Here is a 17,190-nt window from a genome sequence, read left to right as displayed (position 1 = left end):
CCATGTCAATATGTCATGGTGCATCATACTCATTACTCGGGGGGTCAAATCTACTAGCTTGCTAGGCCATGCATGCCATCAATGACACTCGAATTGCTTTTGCTTCTCATTTCAGAAATGGTCTTTAAAGATTGCCCACTTGAAGACTCAATGCCTTTACTCCCTTTTTCTGTCTCTCTCTCTCTCTCACTCTCTCTCCCCTAGATAGAAGAACTTGTATATAAATATGCATGAGCTCCTTCACCTTTTTCATTCAGTCTTGTTCAAATTAAGGACTAGGGCTGGCTCTGCACGGTGCATAGGTGAGTAACTTTTGCTGGAGAAGCAGGGCACGTGCAAGTTGTAGGTCGCTCATGACTAATTCATGAGTACATGCTAGGCTGCTAGCAGAACCTTGCACGTGCTCCACTTCTCCAACACAGGTTTCTCACCTCTATTGATCTTCTTCTCGCCCTACCTAGCTAGTAGCTACTTGCTCAACAACTCTGCATACTGTCGTGGTAATATATAATCTTCTTTTCTCTGAAATACCTCTGCTCTAACTCTCTTCTTGTTTTTTCTACGTCGATCTCTCTCTCTCTCTCTCCCTCTCTCCAGGTTCCAAGCAGAGAACATCAGAATTCAGAACGTGGGTGGTTGCATGCTTCCCCAAGATCACAATTAAGACACAGCTAGAATTGTGTGTGTGTAGCTAGCAGTATATGAAGTACTACTACTTTGTGGTCCTTTAAATTATTTGTTTACTATGTATGTTTGGTATTACAGTACGTACGTTTGTAATGTCATTGTGGAAACTGGACAGTACGTACTATATATGGCTAAAGTGCTAGTACTTGCATGGACGTTATGCATATATTTGAGATGATAGATTACCAAAAACCAAGCTAGTTACTTTATAGCTCAATTAACCACATATTTTATATAAAATCAACTGTACGTACCTCCAACGATACTGTTACTACTGTAGCTTGTGAAAATTACAACAGTTAATTGAATATCAATCTCAATTCTCACCCCTTAATTATGATTAATTACCGGCTGGTTAAAGTATTCATTGTTTAATTTAACCCTTAAGATGGAATGAAAGTCACATGAGAAGGCTAATTGACAGCAAGATCGAAATCAGTAAAAAACAACCCAACCAGTGCAAAACAATTTTCTTATTATGATATCACAATGCTTAATAAGTTAATATATAGTCAATTATGACCGTGGTATGTGTAGTAAATATGATGGGCTAAAAAATGGTGTCGATGTGCTGAAAAGCTTTATTTTTTCAGACAAGATGGGAGCTCAATTCCAAGATTGCAATCACCATTCACCAATGTACCCAAACAGTGTGGTATGGGCTACAGCTACATGCATGAATTTGGGGTTATTTTCCACTATATATTATATATATTATGAAAAGCAAAATAAATTAGTCCAATTTTATCTTTTGGATATAAATCCATTGAAGTTCAGCTGACCCAGTTTTGACCAAGATTCAAGGGGTAGATGATGCAAATGGCATATACTTGGCCTTCCAATTTGAAGCGCTCTCTCTCTCTCTCTCTCTCTCTGTCTCTCTCTCACTGTAGTTATTTAATTGGTTGGTGTAGGAGTAATATACAGTACTGGGGTTATAGACATATAGGAATAAGCAAACACATGCACACGTTTGAAAATGACCAATTTGACAGGAAGATGGCGTAAGGTGTTATATAGATTTGGCAGTCAAAAGTTCAAAACACAAGGGATTGTAAGCAACCAGTACAATATTGCACTTCCCACTGAATTGCCTTAGAAAGTGGGGGATTCTGCTGCATAGGCTGCATAGGTGGTCTCAGTTTTATGGAAAAATCTATTCTTTGCAAATATTGCAAAGAATATATATATATATATATATAGAGATGTGCATGTAATATAATATATTTGTATTATAGATTGTTTCAAGTTTTCTTTAGGGTGTTGGAAATTGAATTGACAGAGAGGGAGACAAGAAAGATAGAAAACGCAGTGCTGGTATCATCTCTCTGCTGCCATGTACCGATGAACCTTAAATTACAAGCAATGCTTTAAAGTTCGACCAAAAAAAAAAAAAAAGCAATGCTTTAAAGCTGTGATGTAAAGGAATATATGGGTGTGTTTGGACACGCAATGCACAAATATCGAGATTTGGAAAAGCCACATTAATCATTACATTATGTTGTCACATGCTTGGCACATATTTATGCTTAGGGTCTGGTTATTTGGTCTACGAGCACATGGCATGGTGAATAAGCAAACCCATTAAATTTCCCTTTTTAGTTTTCAAAAATACTTGGGTTACCCCTTGGGTACCTAAGTTCAACCCACCCCCTTAAATTTGGATTTTAGTAATATCGGTATATAATCAAAATCGTTTATTTTTTACATCATTTATTATAGATTTTTTTTACAAAAAATTAACTCAATTATAAATCGTTTGGTTATATAACTGTTGTCGATTAAATAAAAAAAATCAACGATTTGGTAAAAAAATCACTTTTTAATTGAAAATCATCTATTTTTTCTATTTAATTGACAGCAGTTATATAATCAAACGATTTCTGATTGATTTGATTTTTTGCAGAGATGATCTTTAATATGTTATCTAAAAAATGAACGATTTCAATTATGCGTCGACATTGCCGAAATTCAAATTTTGGAGAATGGGTGACCTTGAGGTACCCCCAAGGTGACCCAAGAATTGTGCTTTAGTTTTTCCTCTTTTATGGGCTCATAGGTTCCAATCTTCTTGAGTGTCTCATAAACTTATAATAGATCTTAGAAATGTAATTGTTAATGTACGTAAAGCCTACCGTAAGAGTTAAGACAATAAGACGCCACCAATTCTCAATTAATCTTTCTCTCAAATTACACTCCAATTAATTTGCAAATTACATTCTCAATGCAATTAGCTATGGGTTTCATAGTTAGAAACTTAGAATGAAAATTGATGTGATTATAAGTCTTGGAAAAAAAAAAAATTAACTATGCCTAGCTATGCCCTTGGACTATGTTTTGTGTCACACTTTACTTCTTAAACTTATTTTGACTAACCTTACTACTTAAACTTCATTTTTTTTTTGTTTCATGAACTCCATTTCATGAACTTGATCTGTTAACTCTCTAATTCGCATGGCTAGCGTAGCTTCATAGAAATGTCTTCATCAATCAGGAAATGAACCATTTTTTAGCATGTTCATAATTAGAAGAGAAACATGCTAAGAACAATCGCGCGTGAGCGTGTGAGTCATTTTCATGTGAACCTCATTGTGAGATCCAGATGAATTTATGATTGGGTCGAAGTCACATATGTGCACATGCATGGACGATTGTCCAAAGCCTTCCAATGTAACATTGTCATAGTAGGTCCATTGGCCTCCACAAGGCCTTGTTAAGGGTTAATACATTTAAGTAGCTAGGTGTACAACAATGAGAGTACGTTCATCAACTTTTCAGTCCTAATTGAAGCACTTGAGTTTGTAGCCAAGCACCTTTCAAATTCCATGCACAGCAAACTCTCCACTTGTGTTCTTTTCAACACCACCAATGTCATCCATCGCCTATATTTCAAAGGCCTCAGCATTAAAATCTTCATCGACTATAAGTTGATGAAAACAATAAAGGGGTAAGATACAATCATACAATACAAAATAAAACGTAAATATATTATCTAGAACTAGAAGCGACATATAATGAAAATACTCATGACCCATAATGAAAAAAACAACCAGTTTAATGCATTCCTCCCCACTCATGTGATAGTAAGTTTCTAATGTCTTCCTTAATTTGCTCGATCTTGACCAGTCCAATAAATAATTCCGTTGAAGTAAATTGGGCAAACTGAGGCAAAAAGACGGTAGTTTCTATCTCTAAATTATGAACAATACTTGGATCAACCCTTGGGGGTACCCCAAGGGCACCATACCTCTCTAAATTATGATTTCGACAATATTGGCGCATAATCGGGACTGTTCAATTTTTAGATAACATATTAAAAATCATCTCTGCAAAAAATCAAATTAATCGAAAATCGTTTGGTTATATAACTGTTATCAATTAAATAGAAAAAATCAACGGTTTGGTAAAAAAATCACTCTTTAATTGAAAACCATATATTTTTTCTATTTAATTGACAACAATTATATAACCAAACGATTTCTGATTGATTTGATTTTTTGCAGAGAAGATCTTTAATATGTCATCTAAAAAGTGAACGGTTCCGATTATGCGCCGATATTGTCGAAATCATGATTTGAGGGGGGTGGGGTGACCCAAGTATTGTTCCTAAATTATTAGGGACACTACTTGGGTCACCCCCTTAGGGGTACCTCAAGGTCACCTCTTTCTCCAAAATCATAATTTTGATAATATCAATGTATAATCAGAACCGTTCATTATTTAGATCACTTATTATAAACCTGCATCCTACATATGACCTTTATAATTCACTTTTTTTGTTTTTTATAGAAGATATGAGTCAAGTGAGTATATGACTCACCTTTTATGACTCTTGGTGGAAATGGGCGACCAACGTCACTGGTACATTGTCATGGCACCAGAAATTGTATTGGTTGTTGACTTGTTGTCGGTATTAATTACGTAAAAATAGTCTTCTCTTTTAAAAAAAAAAAACTTCTAACTTTTGGCTTGGACCTTCCTTTCTAAGAAAAAACACTTTTGGCTTAGACTTTTTCCAGAATGTAGGTTTTCTCTTTTTGTATCAATGAAGTATACTCATATAGCTTTTTCTTGCTTTAACTATTGACTTTAACCTCTGACACCACCAAAAAAAAAAAAAAAAAAGGACTATTGACTTTAACCATTTTTTTTTTGAAACTATAATACCCGAGATCCTTAACCTTCATGGAAACCGTGGTGTACCCGACTGAATCTGTGATGCAGACAAATAATCCTCCAAAAAAGTTCCCAACTTCCCATGCACTCTTGTGAAATTAATTATCATTAATAATAGCTCAAAATTAGTTCCTTCAGATAAAAAAAAAAAATCCTTAATTCCTTAATTCCTTAATTCCTTATTACTAGTAAGAGTCTCTAGATATAGCATGTTAAAGCTATGAAGGTAATTCATTTATTCTTTATCTGCATTTAGGGTATAGCCGCGACGTTTAATTGCTGCCCATTGTCATCAAAAGTCATTGAAGGTGAGTCTCCCACCCATTTTCATGTTATTTTTGCAAATACATTGACCACCTTCTATTTTTCATTTCTTTTTTTTAAATTATTGCGATTTGATATGGTAATGGGCTTTTGTCTCTCTGCGTGATATATGTATATACATATAAAGAGCAAAAATGCATGGGTCTTGCAAAATTTCAGAAGAGATGGCGATGCAAATCTTATACGCGGTTGGTACTGATTCTTGGAGAGAAATCAAGACCCTTCATTTAAAAGAAGAAACTGTTATGTTTGGCCTCATCAGTTCGAGTTGTACTCCATCTTATGACCGCCAGAGATGGACGTACAGTTTTGTACAACCTCATTACCGAAAAGTTTTAAGTATTTGCCCATTAATTCATGGTGTGCTTCTAGCAGATGAGTTTCAAGCTCATGCTTATGTCACTAGTATAGTTTCACCTTTTTTTTTAGTTGGAAAAAAGTGATTGAAAGGTGCATTTTAGATAATTTTACGACTCTTCTAATTGAATTACCCAACAACTACTACATATATAATTTCGCTTAAGTGCAAGCCTTCACATATTGTAATTTGTAAATTACCCCTAAATGTCTTGCTTTAGTTTATGAATTCCAAAAGTCATTCAAAACACAAATAATGTGGAATTCCTTAAAAAAAAAAAAAAAAGTGAACTTTTTCAATGGGCTGTGGCCTGTGGGTTAGTTAGACGTGGAAATATGCTTACAAGAAAATTGGTGGGCTGGGCTGGGTACTCTCTTTCTTTTGTTTAAGAAATTTGGTGAGTTTTCTTAATATTATAGACACGCTGTATGTAATGTAATAATGGTTTACACTTTAGAGAAAAAGTCAGAAGGTTTAAAGTAGGGAATGTAAAATTACTATAGTAACATTGGTTTTTAACTATATTATTAATTTTTTTTTTATGAAATATGGTTAATTTCCAGCAGTGTTCGATCTCTTGATAATATAGAGATAGGTGGTTTAGGATATGCCATGCAAAGCTTACCGTAATAAGCTTACATTGATGGATGGTTATGGATTTCACTAATATGGGCCATGGACCGAGTTTATGGAAAAGTTTGTGAACTTAAAAACCAACGTACTATAAAAAGCACTAATTAAAAACAATAGTGCTAGACATTCTACATTTTTATACCATAATTTTATATTATTTTATGTGGCAACTTACATAACATTTATGCATTGGACACTAAAAAATAAAAATAAAAATCCAAAAAAAAAAAAAAAACTTTATCCAATAAAATAATAACACGTAAGATAGTATAAAAATGTGATAAATATAGTATTATTCAATTAAAAACTGTGGAACCTCCTACAATCCCACCATCCTCGTCATTGAGAGTCCCCTATAGGCTATAGCTCACTTGTGATACTGTGATAGTGATTCATATTGTTTCTTTAGATAATTGAAACGGTTTACGATTTGTTGGCGTCCAGCGTCAAAAGACAAGTTGGGTTTGGGCAACGGAACCTGTTGTTAAATGGTTCTTGATTCTTGACAGATGATCATGCTTAGAATGAAGTTGGGAAGCATATGGTTTTTGTCAAGCCCAAAATTGTTTCTCTTATATGGGGAAATTTAAATTCACAGAAAGAAATTGGAAACGGGAATCATTCAATTACAGAAGATAATAATTATTTTGTAGGAAAAAAAATGACAGCTTTCCTGTAAATGGTTATCGAAGTTCCACAATTTCTAGCTAATCCAATACAAACAAGGAAATAACATATACGGCCGTTCAGTATAGTATTTTTATTATCCTCCTTCCAACATAATCCTAGCAAAATTTCCACCAAGGCAATGTCATATGGAAAATTTACTTAATCCTTGTGTGAGTAGTTGTCAATTTGAACGTACTTAGCATATTTGTCAGCCTTTGCTCCACTTTTATGGTCATAGTATTCAACCACTGCAGCGCCGGCTAACGCAGCCAGCGTAAGAGCCTGTGCATGCAACCTGAAATTACATTGAGCGAGCAAGACGTCAGAAAGAAAGCGCAACTGGTTATAATAAAAGCAATCAAAGCAATCGAGAAAAACTAGAAAATAAAAAAAAATTGATTTACCAGGGGAGATGCACAGGTTGTAGTTAAAAAGGGATATTAGGATGGATAGCAAGGGTAAAATTGGAGTTAAAGATACTTGAGAGCATCCCCATGGACAACTCACAATGGGCACTCAAATTTTGCACTCCATGCTCCCCAAAGATCACAATTCACAAGTGTCTTTAAGCATTGTGCTTTTAAGAGAATGTATACTGAGAATTTTGTTCGTTTATCTTCCTTCCCTAGACTAAGGGCACTGATGGACCATTGCATATTATTGCAGTAATAATATAATTGGAGTAACCTCAGGAACACCCTAAAGTTAGGCTAAGGGCTAAGGGCTAGACGACCCAAGACTAAAGTTCAGGTTACAATGTCCATTTAAAGGGCACTGATGGCAACCTACAAAAACAAATGAGAAAGGAAATGATGGAAAAATAACAATCACATAGTATACACTGCTTCCAGGCAATCCAAAGGCTCCACTGCAAAATGTTAAAATTTCCAAATTGAAGGTCATCTTGCATACCACATAACCCATAGACAATTGGAACAGAGATCATATCTGAGAATGATTTCTCACACTAATTTTCATATCATGGAAACCTATGCCATATGCCAAACATAATGTCACTCGCATTCATGTTACTATGTTACTAACTACAAATAGTATCGTTGAATCAACAGCTGAAACATATGCATAAACTCCCATTGACCCAATACTCTTTCAGTTTCAAATGATTAAGGAACAATAATATTGTCTAAACTAAACAACATTTAGTGAAAAGATAGACCTAAATGATTTGTCTTAATTTATAACTCAGTACATGCAGATATTTATAATTTTATAAAGTGCAATTAAGAAAGCTGCAAACCATTATCTGTCCCAAAGATTATAAAATTTATAAATACCAAAATTTACCTGGCGTGAATGATCTTCACACTGGTTTTCATGTTGGGTTGAGACCAGTTGTATGCAATTGAACCCGCTATTCCACTGAGCCATAGACACCCTTTTAAAAAAAGAGATACCAAAATCAAAAACCAAGAGCAACAACCTCAAAAGAAAATATCAAAAAATTTACATTTGGCTGAAAACCAAAAGACACTCTTTCTATCCAATATTATTGAAAAAAAAAAAATTACTGTCCAAATCAAGATTCATCCAACAAAAATTCCCAGATTCTAAACCTAGAAGCCAAATGATAGAATTGAAACACAAACATAATACCCTTTTCAGTGATTATCACAAATAAAGATCCAACCCCGAAAAAAATCAATATCTTGCACTTTCAATAAATAACAAAATGAAAAATGAAAGAATATTAGAGGGTAAATCAAAGAAGAAAATATGGACATAAATTACCAACAGTTCGAAGCTTATGCTCGACTATCCATTCCCTTACGGATGCGAACTTGTTCTTATTAGATTCCGACATTGTAGAGAGATATTTTCAGAGACAGGAATTGAAGAAAGGTTTGAAGATGGTTTGGCTCTTCTTTGGGGCTTTTATATTAGACACCAAAGGCCAAGAAAAACCGGAGAATGAAAAACCCAACTTGATAACCTCTGAATCGATGGGCGGTACTACAATTACAACGTGTACCAGAGCTTTATAGGTCTCTATGTTTAGTTAACACTTAACAGTGCTGCTTTTTCACACCTTTTTTTGTTTTTGTTTTTTTTTTAATCCTTCTTTCTTATTTATTAAATTATAATTCTAACTTCTAACTCAAATGACCATAATACACACCCTAAAGGCGCAAACTAGCGATCACCACCTCCAAGTCCACACCCACTCCCGACCATGTTTAGTTAAGAGTGCTGCTATTTCACACTTTTTTTTTTTAACATCATTCTTCCTCATTTATTAAATTATAATTATAACCTCTAACCCAAATGACCATAATACCCTCGTTACACACCTCAAAACCAGTCATCACCACCTCCAAGTCCACACCCACCCTGACCGCACCATTGCTGTGGCGGCGCCTCCCATTCTCTTTCCTTCCTCTCTCTTTCCCTCTTTCTTTCCCTCTCTGTCCTTACCCCCAACCCCACCCTCAGCCACCCCCGCTGCTACAAGGTCGCTAGCGGTTCAACCCTTTCAATTCTCTTTCTTCTCTCATTCTCTATCTCTCATATGTCTCTCTCTCTTCTCTGTCCTCTGCGCCCAGCCTTGCCCCTCTACCCCATGCCGCCCAGCGACCTCGCAGAAGGAAAGAGAAAGAGAAGGAAAATGAGAACGAGAAAGAGAAATAGAGAGAGAGATGAATGAAGAACTCCGGCAATGGCCTAATTGGTTGTGGGTTGCATGGGGTGGGTTAGTTGTGGGTGTGCAGGGGTGGAATCGGGCTAGGTTGGTTGTGGGTGTATGTGTAGAGATATATATATATTTTTTTTAGTGTGGGTATTTTTTGAAAAATTGTAAAATTTAAAAAGTTTTATAGGTGTGTAGCAGTACAGTAGTGCTAGACATCCCATATTTTTATACCATAATTTCATACTACCTTATGTGGCAACTTACATGGCATTCATGCATTTGACACTAAAAAATAAAAACAAAAATCCAAAAAGAAAAAGAAAAACTTTGTCCAGTAAAATAATGACACGTAAGATGGTATAAAAATATGGTATAAGAATGTGGTAAATATAGCATTATTCGTAGGAGTAAAAGATGTGCAAAAAGAAAAAAAAAAGTGCAAATAGCAGCACTCTAGTTAAATGAAATCCTGCTTTTAGGTCGTAGTTTGGATTAAATTTTATTTTTATCCCTATATTTTTAATATTGTTAAATTTGATCAAATAATTTACAAACTATTATAGCTAAAGGATATTTTAGCATTTTTACTCTTCAATGAGACATGACCTATAAAGCTTCTCTCACAATGAGGTGGCATTCTCTTACATTAGCATTCTTGTCTTTAAATCATCATATGAACAATTTTTTGTATAATAAATGAGTATTAACGTCTTCTTTTATTAGAAAAACTTATATATCTAAGAGTGTATATTATTTATATGTCTATTTTTCATCCTATAATATGTCACCTAATAGAGAGAAATCGATAATAAGTGTATAAACCCGATATATGGAAGTTTTGTTCATTGTATACTAATGCATTAGATTTATTTTTTTATATTAATAACAATATAATAATAAATATTTAAGGTTGTAAATCAGCTCGATATAGATAAAATTATGTAAAGGTTGAATACAGTTCGAGTTCGTATCAAGCTCGACTTGTATGAGAAACAAGCTAAGTCAAGTTGAACCTCAATATATTTTTGACAAGTCAAACTTGAGTACGGTGATATTAGCCTTTGTTCTCTTTGTTTACACTCATATAAAATATGAGATAAGTGTCATTTTTCTCCCCAAACTATTGCCATTGTATCAGTTTATTCTCTAGATTTATAATTTGAAAAATTAAGGTACTTAACTTTTTAATTTTGCCAATTGAGGTAATTACATTAATTTTCTTAATAAATTAATACAAGACATATGCACGTGACTACTTTTATTTTTATTTTTTATCAATAAAGACTCTTTGTAATGAAGATTGACTTTGTGTAGACAAAGCTTTGGATGGATTTTGAGCAAATTCATAAAATTACCTCAATTAACAAAATTGAAAATTACCTCAAGTACTTTCATTTTTTAAATTTGAAGTTTAAATAATAAATTAATACAAGTGTAATAGTGTGTTGAGCAAAATCTCATTTATCCCTATAAGTATTGAATTTAATAACTCATCGTTTAATCACGGCCTAGATGGGAAATCAAAGGGTAGTTGAGCACCCTGGTTGTAGAAGAAAAGATGCAATGAAAGTTTTACACATATTTATATGTGCCGTGTCATATCATGTGACAGTGCTAGTTATTTTATCAATAATCCTAGTTGTTCCATATTTTTTTTTTCATATTTGTATCCCACCTGATGTGTCATTACTTTACTGGAACAGTATTTCATTTTTCTTTTTTAAGTTTTATTTTTTAATTTTTAATGTCCAATGTATGAATGCCATGTAAGATAGTATACAATTGTGGTATAAAAATATGGTAAGTGTAGCATTACTGTTATTTTATTTGTGATTCATGACATGAATCTCGTAGTCCCATCGAAATCTTAAGTCTTCCAACCAAAATCCTAAGTTCTCCAAATTGTCTTCCGACGCACGCTGATGTAACGCCACGTAGTAAACTCACAGAGATACGAGAAGCACAGAATCATACCCACCCAAACTCCTCGTTTATAAGCCTCACTGAGTCACTGAGGCTTCCGGAAACTCTCAAGTCTTCCAAACTGAACTGACCCATATCCTCTCAATCTCCTCTGCAATCCCTGTGAAGTTTAAGGTAAGCCTCATATTTGTCTAAAGAAATGAATAAATATGATTAAAATAATTTCGTAGTTTTTTTTAATGTAAAGTTTGGATTTTTTTATTGTGGTCTTTGATTATTTTTATTTGGATGTGAAATCATCTTAGTTGTGCTTTTTTTTCAGGGAAAAAAATGAGTAGCCGATCGAGTCGTACTATCTACGTGGGCAATCTGCCTGGGGATATTCGTATGAGAGAAATTGAAGATTTGTTTCTGAAGGTCGGCTTTTTTTTTTTTTTTTTAACAAATTTTTAGTGAAAATAATACTTTGGATATCCATAGTGTTTTTTATTTATTGATATATTTAAGTGCAAAAATCAACTTTTCCTTTGTACCCATTTTGGTTGTATTAAGATGATTAGATGAACAATTATGGGTTACCCTCTGGTTTTGCATGGGCACTTATGGGTTAGTCTCAGCAGGTGTTATATTTTAATCCCATAAGCTGGTTTTCTTCAGGGTCATTTTATTTTGTAGAATAGAAAATTGAGTGATATTTATTGAAGCTACTTATATTATGCTAATTGTTAGCTCCTAATTTCTTGGGTTAAGCTGCTTGCATTATGTTAATTTCTGACTGCCTTTGGTCTTTCTATGTATTTGCAGTATGGGCCTATTGTTGACATTGATCTCAAGATCCCTCCGAGACCACCAGGTTATGCTTTTATTGAGGTGAGTTTGAATTTAATTTACATAGAACTATAGAAGGGTATGATTTTGTCCGCAGAGTCTCTGCATTTGAAGTTTCATCCTGGTAGCCATTTTCTTGGTATTTGCAAAGTTTCTTGATATATCTTTATAAGAATTGCAATTGAATGTTATTTGAATTTGTTACTTGTGATTTTTTAATTGCAGTTTGAAGATGCTCGTGACGCTGATGATGCAATTTATGGCCGGGATGGGTACAACTTTGATGGGCATCGCTTACGGGTTAGTCATACTTGTGTATTTGCTCATTCTAACACATCTTCTCTTTGCTACTATTTCTACTTTTTATTACTTGATTGTCTCTAAAATATGTTTTTTTTTCATCTGGCTTTATAGGTTGAACTAGCACATGGTGGACGAGGACATTCATCATCAGCAGATCGATACAGCAGCTACAGTCGTAGTAGCAGTAGCCGAGGAGCTTCCCGGCGTTCTGACTATCGTGGTATGTATCAATTTTGAAACTATTTTTGCAGTTTCTTGGAGTTGAGTTCAGTTAACTTATTATATATCACTCCATTGTGCAGTGCTGATCACTGGATTGCCTCCTTCTGCTTCATGGCAGGATCTGAAAGTAAGAAATATACTTTTATTTTTTAAATGTGTGCTCTTCTTTGTTGGACTACAGTATTATATTTAAAGATGATATCTAGTTGCATTGATTTTAGAAAAGGAGAATTAACTATTAATTATATGTATTCTATAATCAGGATCATATGCGCCGAGCTGGGGATGTCTGCTTTTCCCAAGTGTTCCGTGATCGTGGTGGTAAGTTGATTAATTTCTATTGTCCTTTTGCATTTCCAGAGTCATCAGCTTGGACCGTGGAGCTTTTCCTCTTATATACAATTATATATGTTGAGTTGTATGTTTGTTGTTTTTAATATATTTATTACATATTCTTGTAGGCATGACAGGAATTGTGGACTACACAAATTATGACGACATGAAATATGCTGTAAGTTAAAATGCCGGACAAGATGATTCAAATGCATGGTTCTTTTGAAACAGTCTGATTCGGTTTGTTCTGCAGATCAGGAAACTTGATGACTCTGAATTTAGAAATGCTTTTTCTCGGGCTTATATTCGGGTAGTTTTTCACCTTGACTTGTATTTTGGTTTGCTATTATGCGTGTGTGGTGCTGAGTCCAAGTTTTTCACTTTTGCATTCATTTTGGATTTTATTCTGTTATGTACAGGTGAAAGAGTATGATTCTAGGCGTAGCTATTCCAGAAGCCCCAGTTATGACTTGAGACGGAGCTACTCTAGAAGCCCCAGTCGTAGTCCATATATGTCGAGAAGTCAAAGTCGCAGTCGCAGCTATAGGAATGGTGGCCGGAGCAGAAGGTCCATAATGGTTTTTTGGCAATATTAGGTAGGTATTTTACTTTTTCACTGTGAAATTTGACAAAGATTCTGTTGTTGCAGCATATCACCGGAGGCAAAATATTCCCGAAGGTCTGTTTCACGTTCCCGCTCAAGGTATGTACATGCTACCTTAAAGTTCTTAATTTTTATTCCAGGGGTATAAATGTAGGAATTCAGTGTCTTTTGATGAGGATTTTGTGTAATGCAAACAAACAGCCCCTTATGAATTTTATTTTTAGTCAAGCTTCTCAGCATTAAATTCTTATTTGAAGATCTTCTTCTTCATTTCATTTTTTTTTTTTTCTAGTAGTTGACTTTTTGAGTTGATTTTCTCAGCATTAAATTATTAAATCTCGACATTTACTTTACATTTTTTTTGGGTAGTCGACTACGATGTTTAACATCCATAACCGTAAGGTTTACTCGTCATTGAACTCTAGCTTATATCTTCAGGGAGGCTTCCTTTTCTAATACTTAATACTCTGGATAATTCAGATTTAGCATTTGTATTGTTGCTGTAATGGCCAAGTGGTTGGCCTATTGCTTTATGGCTTCTCTTGCTCTTTTCTGTCTTTAGTTTTTTTTTTTTTTTTTTTGGGTTTTTGTTTTCGTATAATGTGATTATCGATGTGAAAATTGATAGAGGTAATTGTTTCTATGAATCCTAGGAGATGTTCTGAATTCTTGAAACTAAATTATCCAATACGCCATTACATGGTTTATATCACAAGGCATTCCAGATCTTAGAAGTTTCTGGCTATACAAGCGTCCTAGAACAATCAATTGAACAAGTATTCACTTGAGAAGTTAACTGAGATTCTTCTTTTTTTCTTTTGGTTTCTCCTTGTTTTGTTTTGTGTTGTGCTGCTTTACTAGTTCCAAGCTCGGGTGTGTACTTCATCTAATTCATTAGTCAAATTCTTTCCCTATTTGGAAAATCTTGAAAATATAGGTTTTTAGCCATGCAATGCATCTCTCATTAGCATTGCACTGACCCTTTTTATTGTACAAAGTTGCAACTACTGTATAATACAGATAGTTTCAGACAACCTGAGTTGATCATCAGATGACCTTCAGTAAATTATTGCCTCTAGTTGGCTTGGAACAGCTCTCCCTAGCACCACTATCTTTATTTTTCGTATCTAGTTGCGTAGTTAACCTATGTGTGTTACAGTTCATTTTTAATTCTTTAGGTTTTCTTCTTTCATGGTTTGAGTGTGTTTTATCTCTTTTATCTTTTTAAAAATTTCTGAGTATTTTTTTTTTAAGAATGTGAGGTTGTGTGTGCTATCTCTTTTATTTCTTTTGAAAAAAAAAAATTCTTAAAGAGTATTTTTGGAAAAGGAATGTGAATTTGGTGTGTGTCATCTCTTTTGAATTCTTATGTGTCTCATATTTCCACCCTTTCCAACATCACTACGACATCCTTTTAAAACACTCTTTTAACTCTTCCTCAAATTTGGTGTACAAAATCTTGTTTCCTAATTTTTCAATGGTGTAAGGGGTTATTAAGAAGGGTTATCAGGTTGGCCGGTTATCCTAATCTGTTTATGAAGGTTGCCTTCTTTCTTGCTAGATCTGGCTTTTGCGGAGATCTGGGGACTGGATCTTAGGAACTTGATGGGATGTGGTGCTCATGCCCGCAACTCTTTTAGTTGAGGTAACACGCCACTTTGTTGATGAGCACCTCTGTGAAAAAACTCAATGACAATAATTCTAACAAGTTTCAATTCTAAAGACGGATGACTGTTGAATACGTGTTATAGGCTTATAGCTACCTATAACCACAAATCAACGGGGCAGACGCATAAAGCTCAAAACTACAACTTACTACATTCACTAACTTGCGATAAGGATTGTGGGTGGATTTTCTCCTCCTTTCATCTAGGATTAGATGATGTGCTATGTTGGTGTTTTTATTCCTTACTGCATTGGTTGGTTTATGTTTATAAGACCTGCTGGAAAGATCATGGGATGCTGGGTGTAAAGCATCTGGGGCTAAAGGTTTATGATTTTTACTGTTTTCTTTCTTTCTAATTATTAAGTATGCCCTTGTAAGTGGTGTCAGGGCCTTTGGGTCAATGATAGAGAATAATTTTATTGATATTGATATGGATTGTTGGATATTATTGCAGATCTCGGACAAGATCTAGATCTCCACTTGCTTCTGTAAGTGTTTCTCACTCGGTGTTCTTAACTTTTCCTGAATAAAAAGAAGAGTAATGAACATGGAAAAACAAATTGAATATCATATGAAACGCATGCCATTATAACTTTCTTGCTTCTTATTACCGTGTGCCACTCAACTTGGTGCTATGCAGCCTCCTCGCCGGAGTCTGAGCAGATCACAGTCAAGATCTAGAAGCTTATCTCGGTCGCCTTCACCTTCTGTATGTGCCTTTCCATTTGCTGCTAATGATTGTTATTAACTACTGCCCTTTTTCTGGATTAGTATCATAGAATAGATATGTGTGTGCATATTTGATATTCTAATTATAGTAATAGCATCTTAGTATTTAGGTCGTATGGACAGCTAAGAGCCTAAGATGCAACTTGTTTTCAGAAGAATTTGACCTACTATGCGTCTCATTCCTCTAATCCCAAGTGTTCAAAATAGGTTTTAACTGTGTTTGTCATTTCCAGGTGAGGTCCAAACGAAGCCAATCCATTAACTCCAGGGATCGCTATTAAGCATAGCTTTCTAGTGCTTTTCTAAATGTTCCTGACACCAGAGGGAAGTTAGGAACTTGATGCAGCGTTCTATACATTTGGATTTGGATGTTCATTGAATGTTCTTGTATTGCATCTATGGAGTTGTTAGCCTGAAGCTAATATGGAGTTGTTAACCATACTATTTTTACGTCGAAGTATCTTAGCGAATCTTGTTTGTACTAAATTGGTTCGTCCCCTGTTGCTGTGATTCGACTACTAGTGCTGCCAGAATGAATGCTTGCATTTGATGTTGGTCTTCTCGGAAGATCCTCAGCTTCCAGTTCTGGTGTCTACTTTTTCATTACTCAACTTAAGACCCACCGCCTCTCTTCGGCACTTGAGCTAAAGATAACGAGCAATGTGCGTACCTCTTTTGTGTGGTGTGGCATGGATTGCATTTTAAATGGTTTGCTACGAATTTTCTTTTCCAAATCAAGGGATAGTATATAAAATTGGCGTTAAAATGGAAGAAACGTGTGGTAATGATTAACGGGGTTCAGATGATCTCAGAGATCAATGGCCTCATCTTCAGTACATGTACAGAGCCAAGTATATTTGTATCGTATAGGCACCAGATCTGGGCATGTCAAAATTTTGTTACAAGTTTCAATTGTTTTAATGGTTTAGTCTAAATTTTCAGTGAAATTAAAATTCTTTAGAAATTTTCATATTTTTGAACTCAAATTCGAAATTTAATTCTTTAGATCTGGACGGTCCAACTTGAATTTAATCTGAAATTTCAGTCCATTCCGGTGGGATAGTTGAGTTGACCAAATTTGGATTTTG

At 34.7% G+C, this 17,190-nt stretch overlaps 2 protein-coding genes across 9 annotated transcripts; one reads left to right on the top strand and one right to left on the bottom strand.

The window, feature by feature from the left end:
- Nucleotides 1-6,780: 6,780 nt before the first annotated feature.
- Nucleotides 6,781-8,819, bottom strand: LOC147281075 (uncharacterized). The gene is made up of 3 exons (XM_086247629.1): nt 8,597-8,819; nt 8,153-8,243; nt 6,781-7,142 (listed from the first exon to the last, which is right to left on the bottom strand). The coding sequence occupies exons 1-3, from the start codon at nt 8,667-8,669 to the stop codon at nt 7,007-7,009; spliced, it is 300 nt and encodes a 99-aa protein (XP_086103755.1). The 5' UTR covers nt 8,670-8,819; the 3' UTR covers nt 6,781-7,006.
- A 2,638-nt stretch (nt 8,820-11,457) lies between these two features.
- SR30 (SERINE-ARGININE PROTEIN 30) lies at nt 11,458-16,588 on the top strand. 8 transcript variants are annotated; one of them, XR_015123154.1, is made up of 16 exons: nt 11,458-11,591; nt 11,740-11,834; nt 12,222-12,287; nt 12,471-12,545; nt 12,660-12,768; nt 12,851-12,897; nt 13,034-13,091; nt 13,232-13,281; nt 13,357-13,413; nt 13,523-13,671; nt 13,753-13,806; nt 15,269-15,352; nt 15,646-15,696; nt 15,828-15,861; nt 16,014-16,082; nt 16,336-16,372. XR_015123154.1 is itself a non-coding variant. In XM_086249393.1 (14 exons), the coding sequence occupies exons 2-14, from the start codon at nt 11,748-11,750 to the stop codon at nt 16,381-16,383; spliced, it is 903 nt and encodes a 300-aa protein (XP_086105519.1). In that variant the 5' UTR covers nt 11,458-11,591; nt 11,740-11,747; the 3' UTR covers nt 16,384-16,588. The 8 variants fall into 8 exon arrangements, 1 of the variants encoding a protein (XP_086105519.1); XR_015123153.1 differs by having other exon boundaries at nt 15,459-15,696; XR_015123150.1 differs by having other exon boundaries at nt 15,249-15,352.
- Nucleotides 16,589-17,190: the final 602 nt, after the last annotated feature.

This window comes from Dryas octopetala, chromosome 6, assembly GCF_963921425.1.
Source record: "Dryas octopetala chromosome 6, drDryOcto1.1, whole genome shotgun sequence".
NCBI classification, from domain to species: domain Eukaryota; kingdom Viridiplantae; phylum Streptophyta; class Magnoliopsida; order Rosales; family Rosaceae; genus Dryas; species Dryas octopetala.
Note: the sequence above shows the minus strand (reverse complement) of the source record. Positions and strands in the feature narration are given on the sequence as shown.

Coding starts and splice junctions, on each gene's coding strand:
- LOC147281075 (XM_086247629.1), bottom strand. CDS start 8,669: ATGTCGGAATCTAATAAGAACAAGTTCGCATCCGTAAGGGAATGGATA. Junction 8,244..8,596: donor GCATAAGCTTCGAACTGTTG/GTAATTTATGTC, acceptor TTTTTTTAAAAG/GGTGTCTATGGCTCAGTGGA. Junction 7,143..8,152: donor GTGAAGATCATTCACGCCAG/GTAAATTTTGGT, acceptor ATGTAATTTCAG/GTTGCATGCACAGGCTCTTA.
- SR30 (XM_086249393.1), top strand. CDS start 11,748: ATGAGTAGCCGATCGAGTCGTACTATCTACGTGGGCAATCTGCCTGGG. Junction 11,835..12,221: donor TTGAAGATTTGTTTCTGAAG/GTCGGCTTTTTT, acceptor ATGTATTTGCAG/TATGGGCCTATTGTTGACAT. Junction 12,546..12,659: donor TTGATGGGCATCGCTTACGG/GTTAGTCATACT, acceptor CTGGCTTTATAG/GTTGAACTAGCACATGGTGG.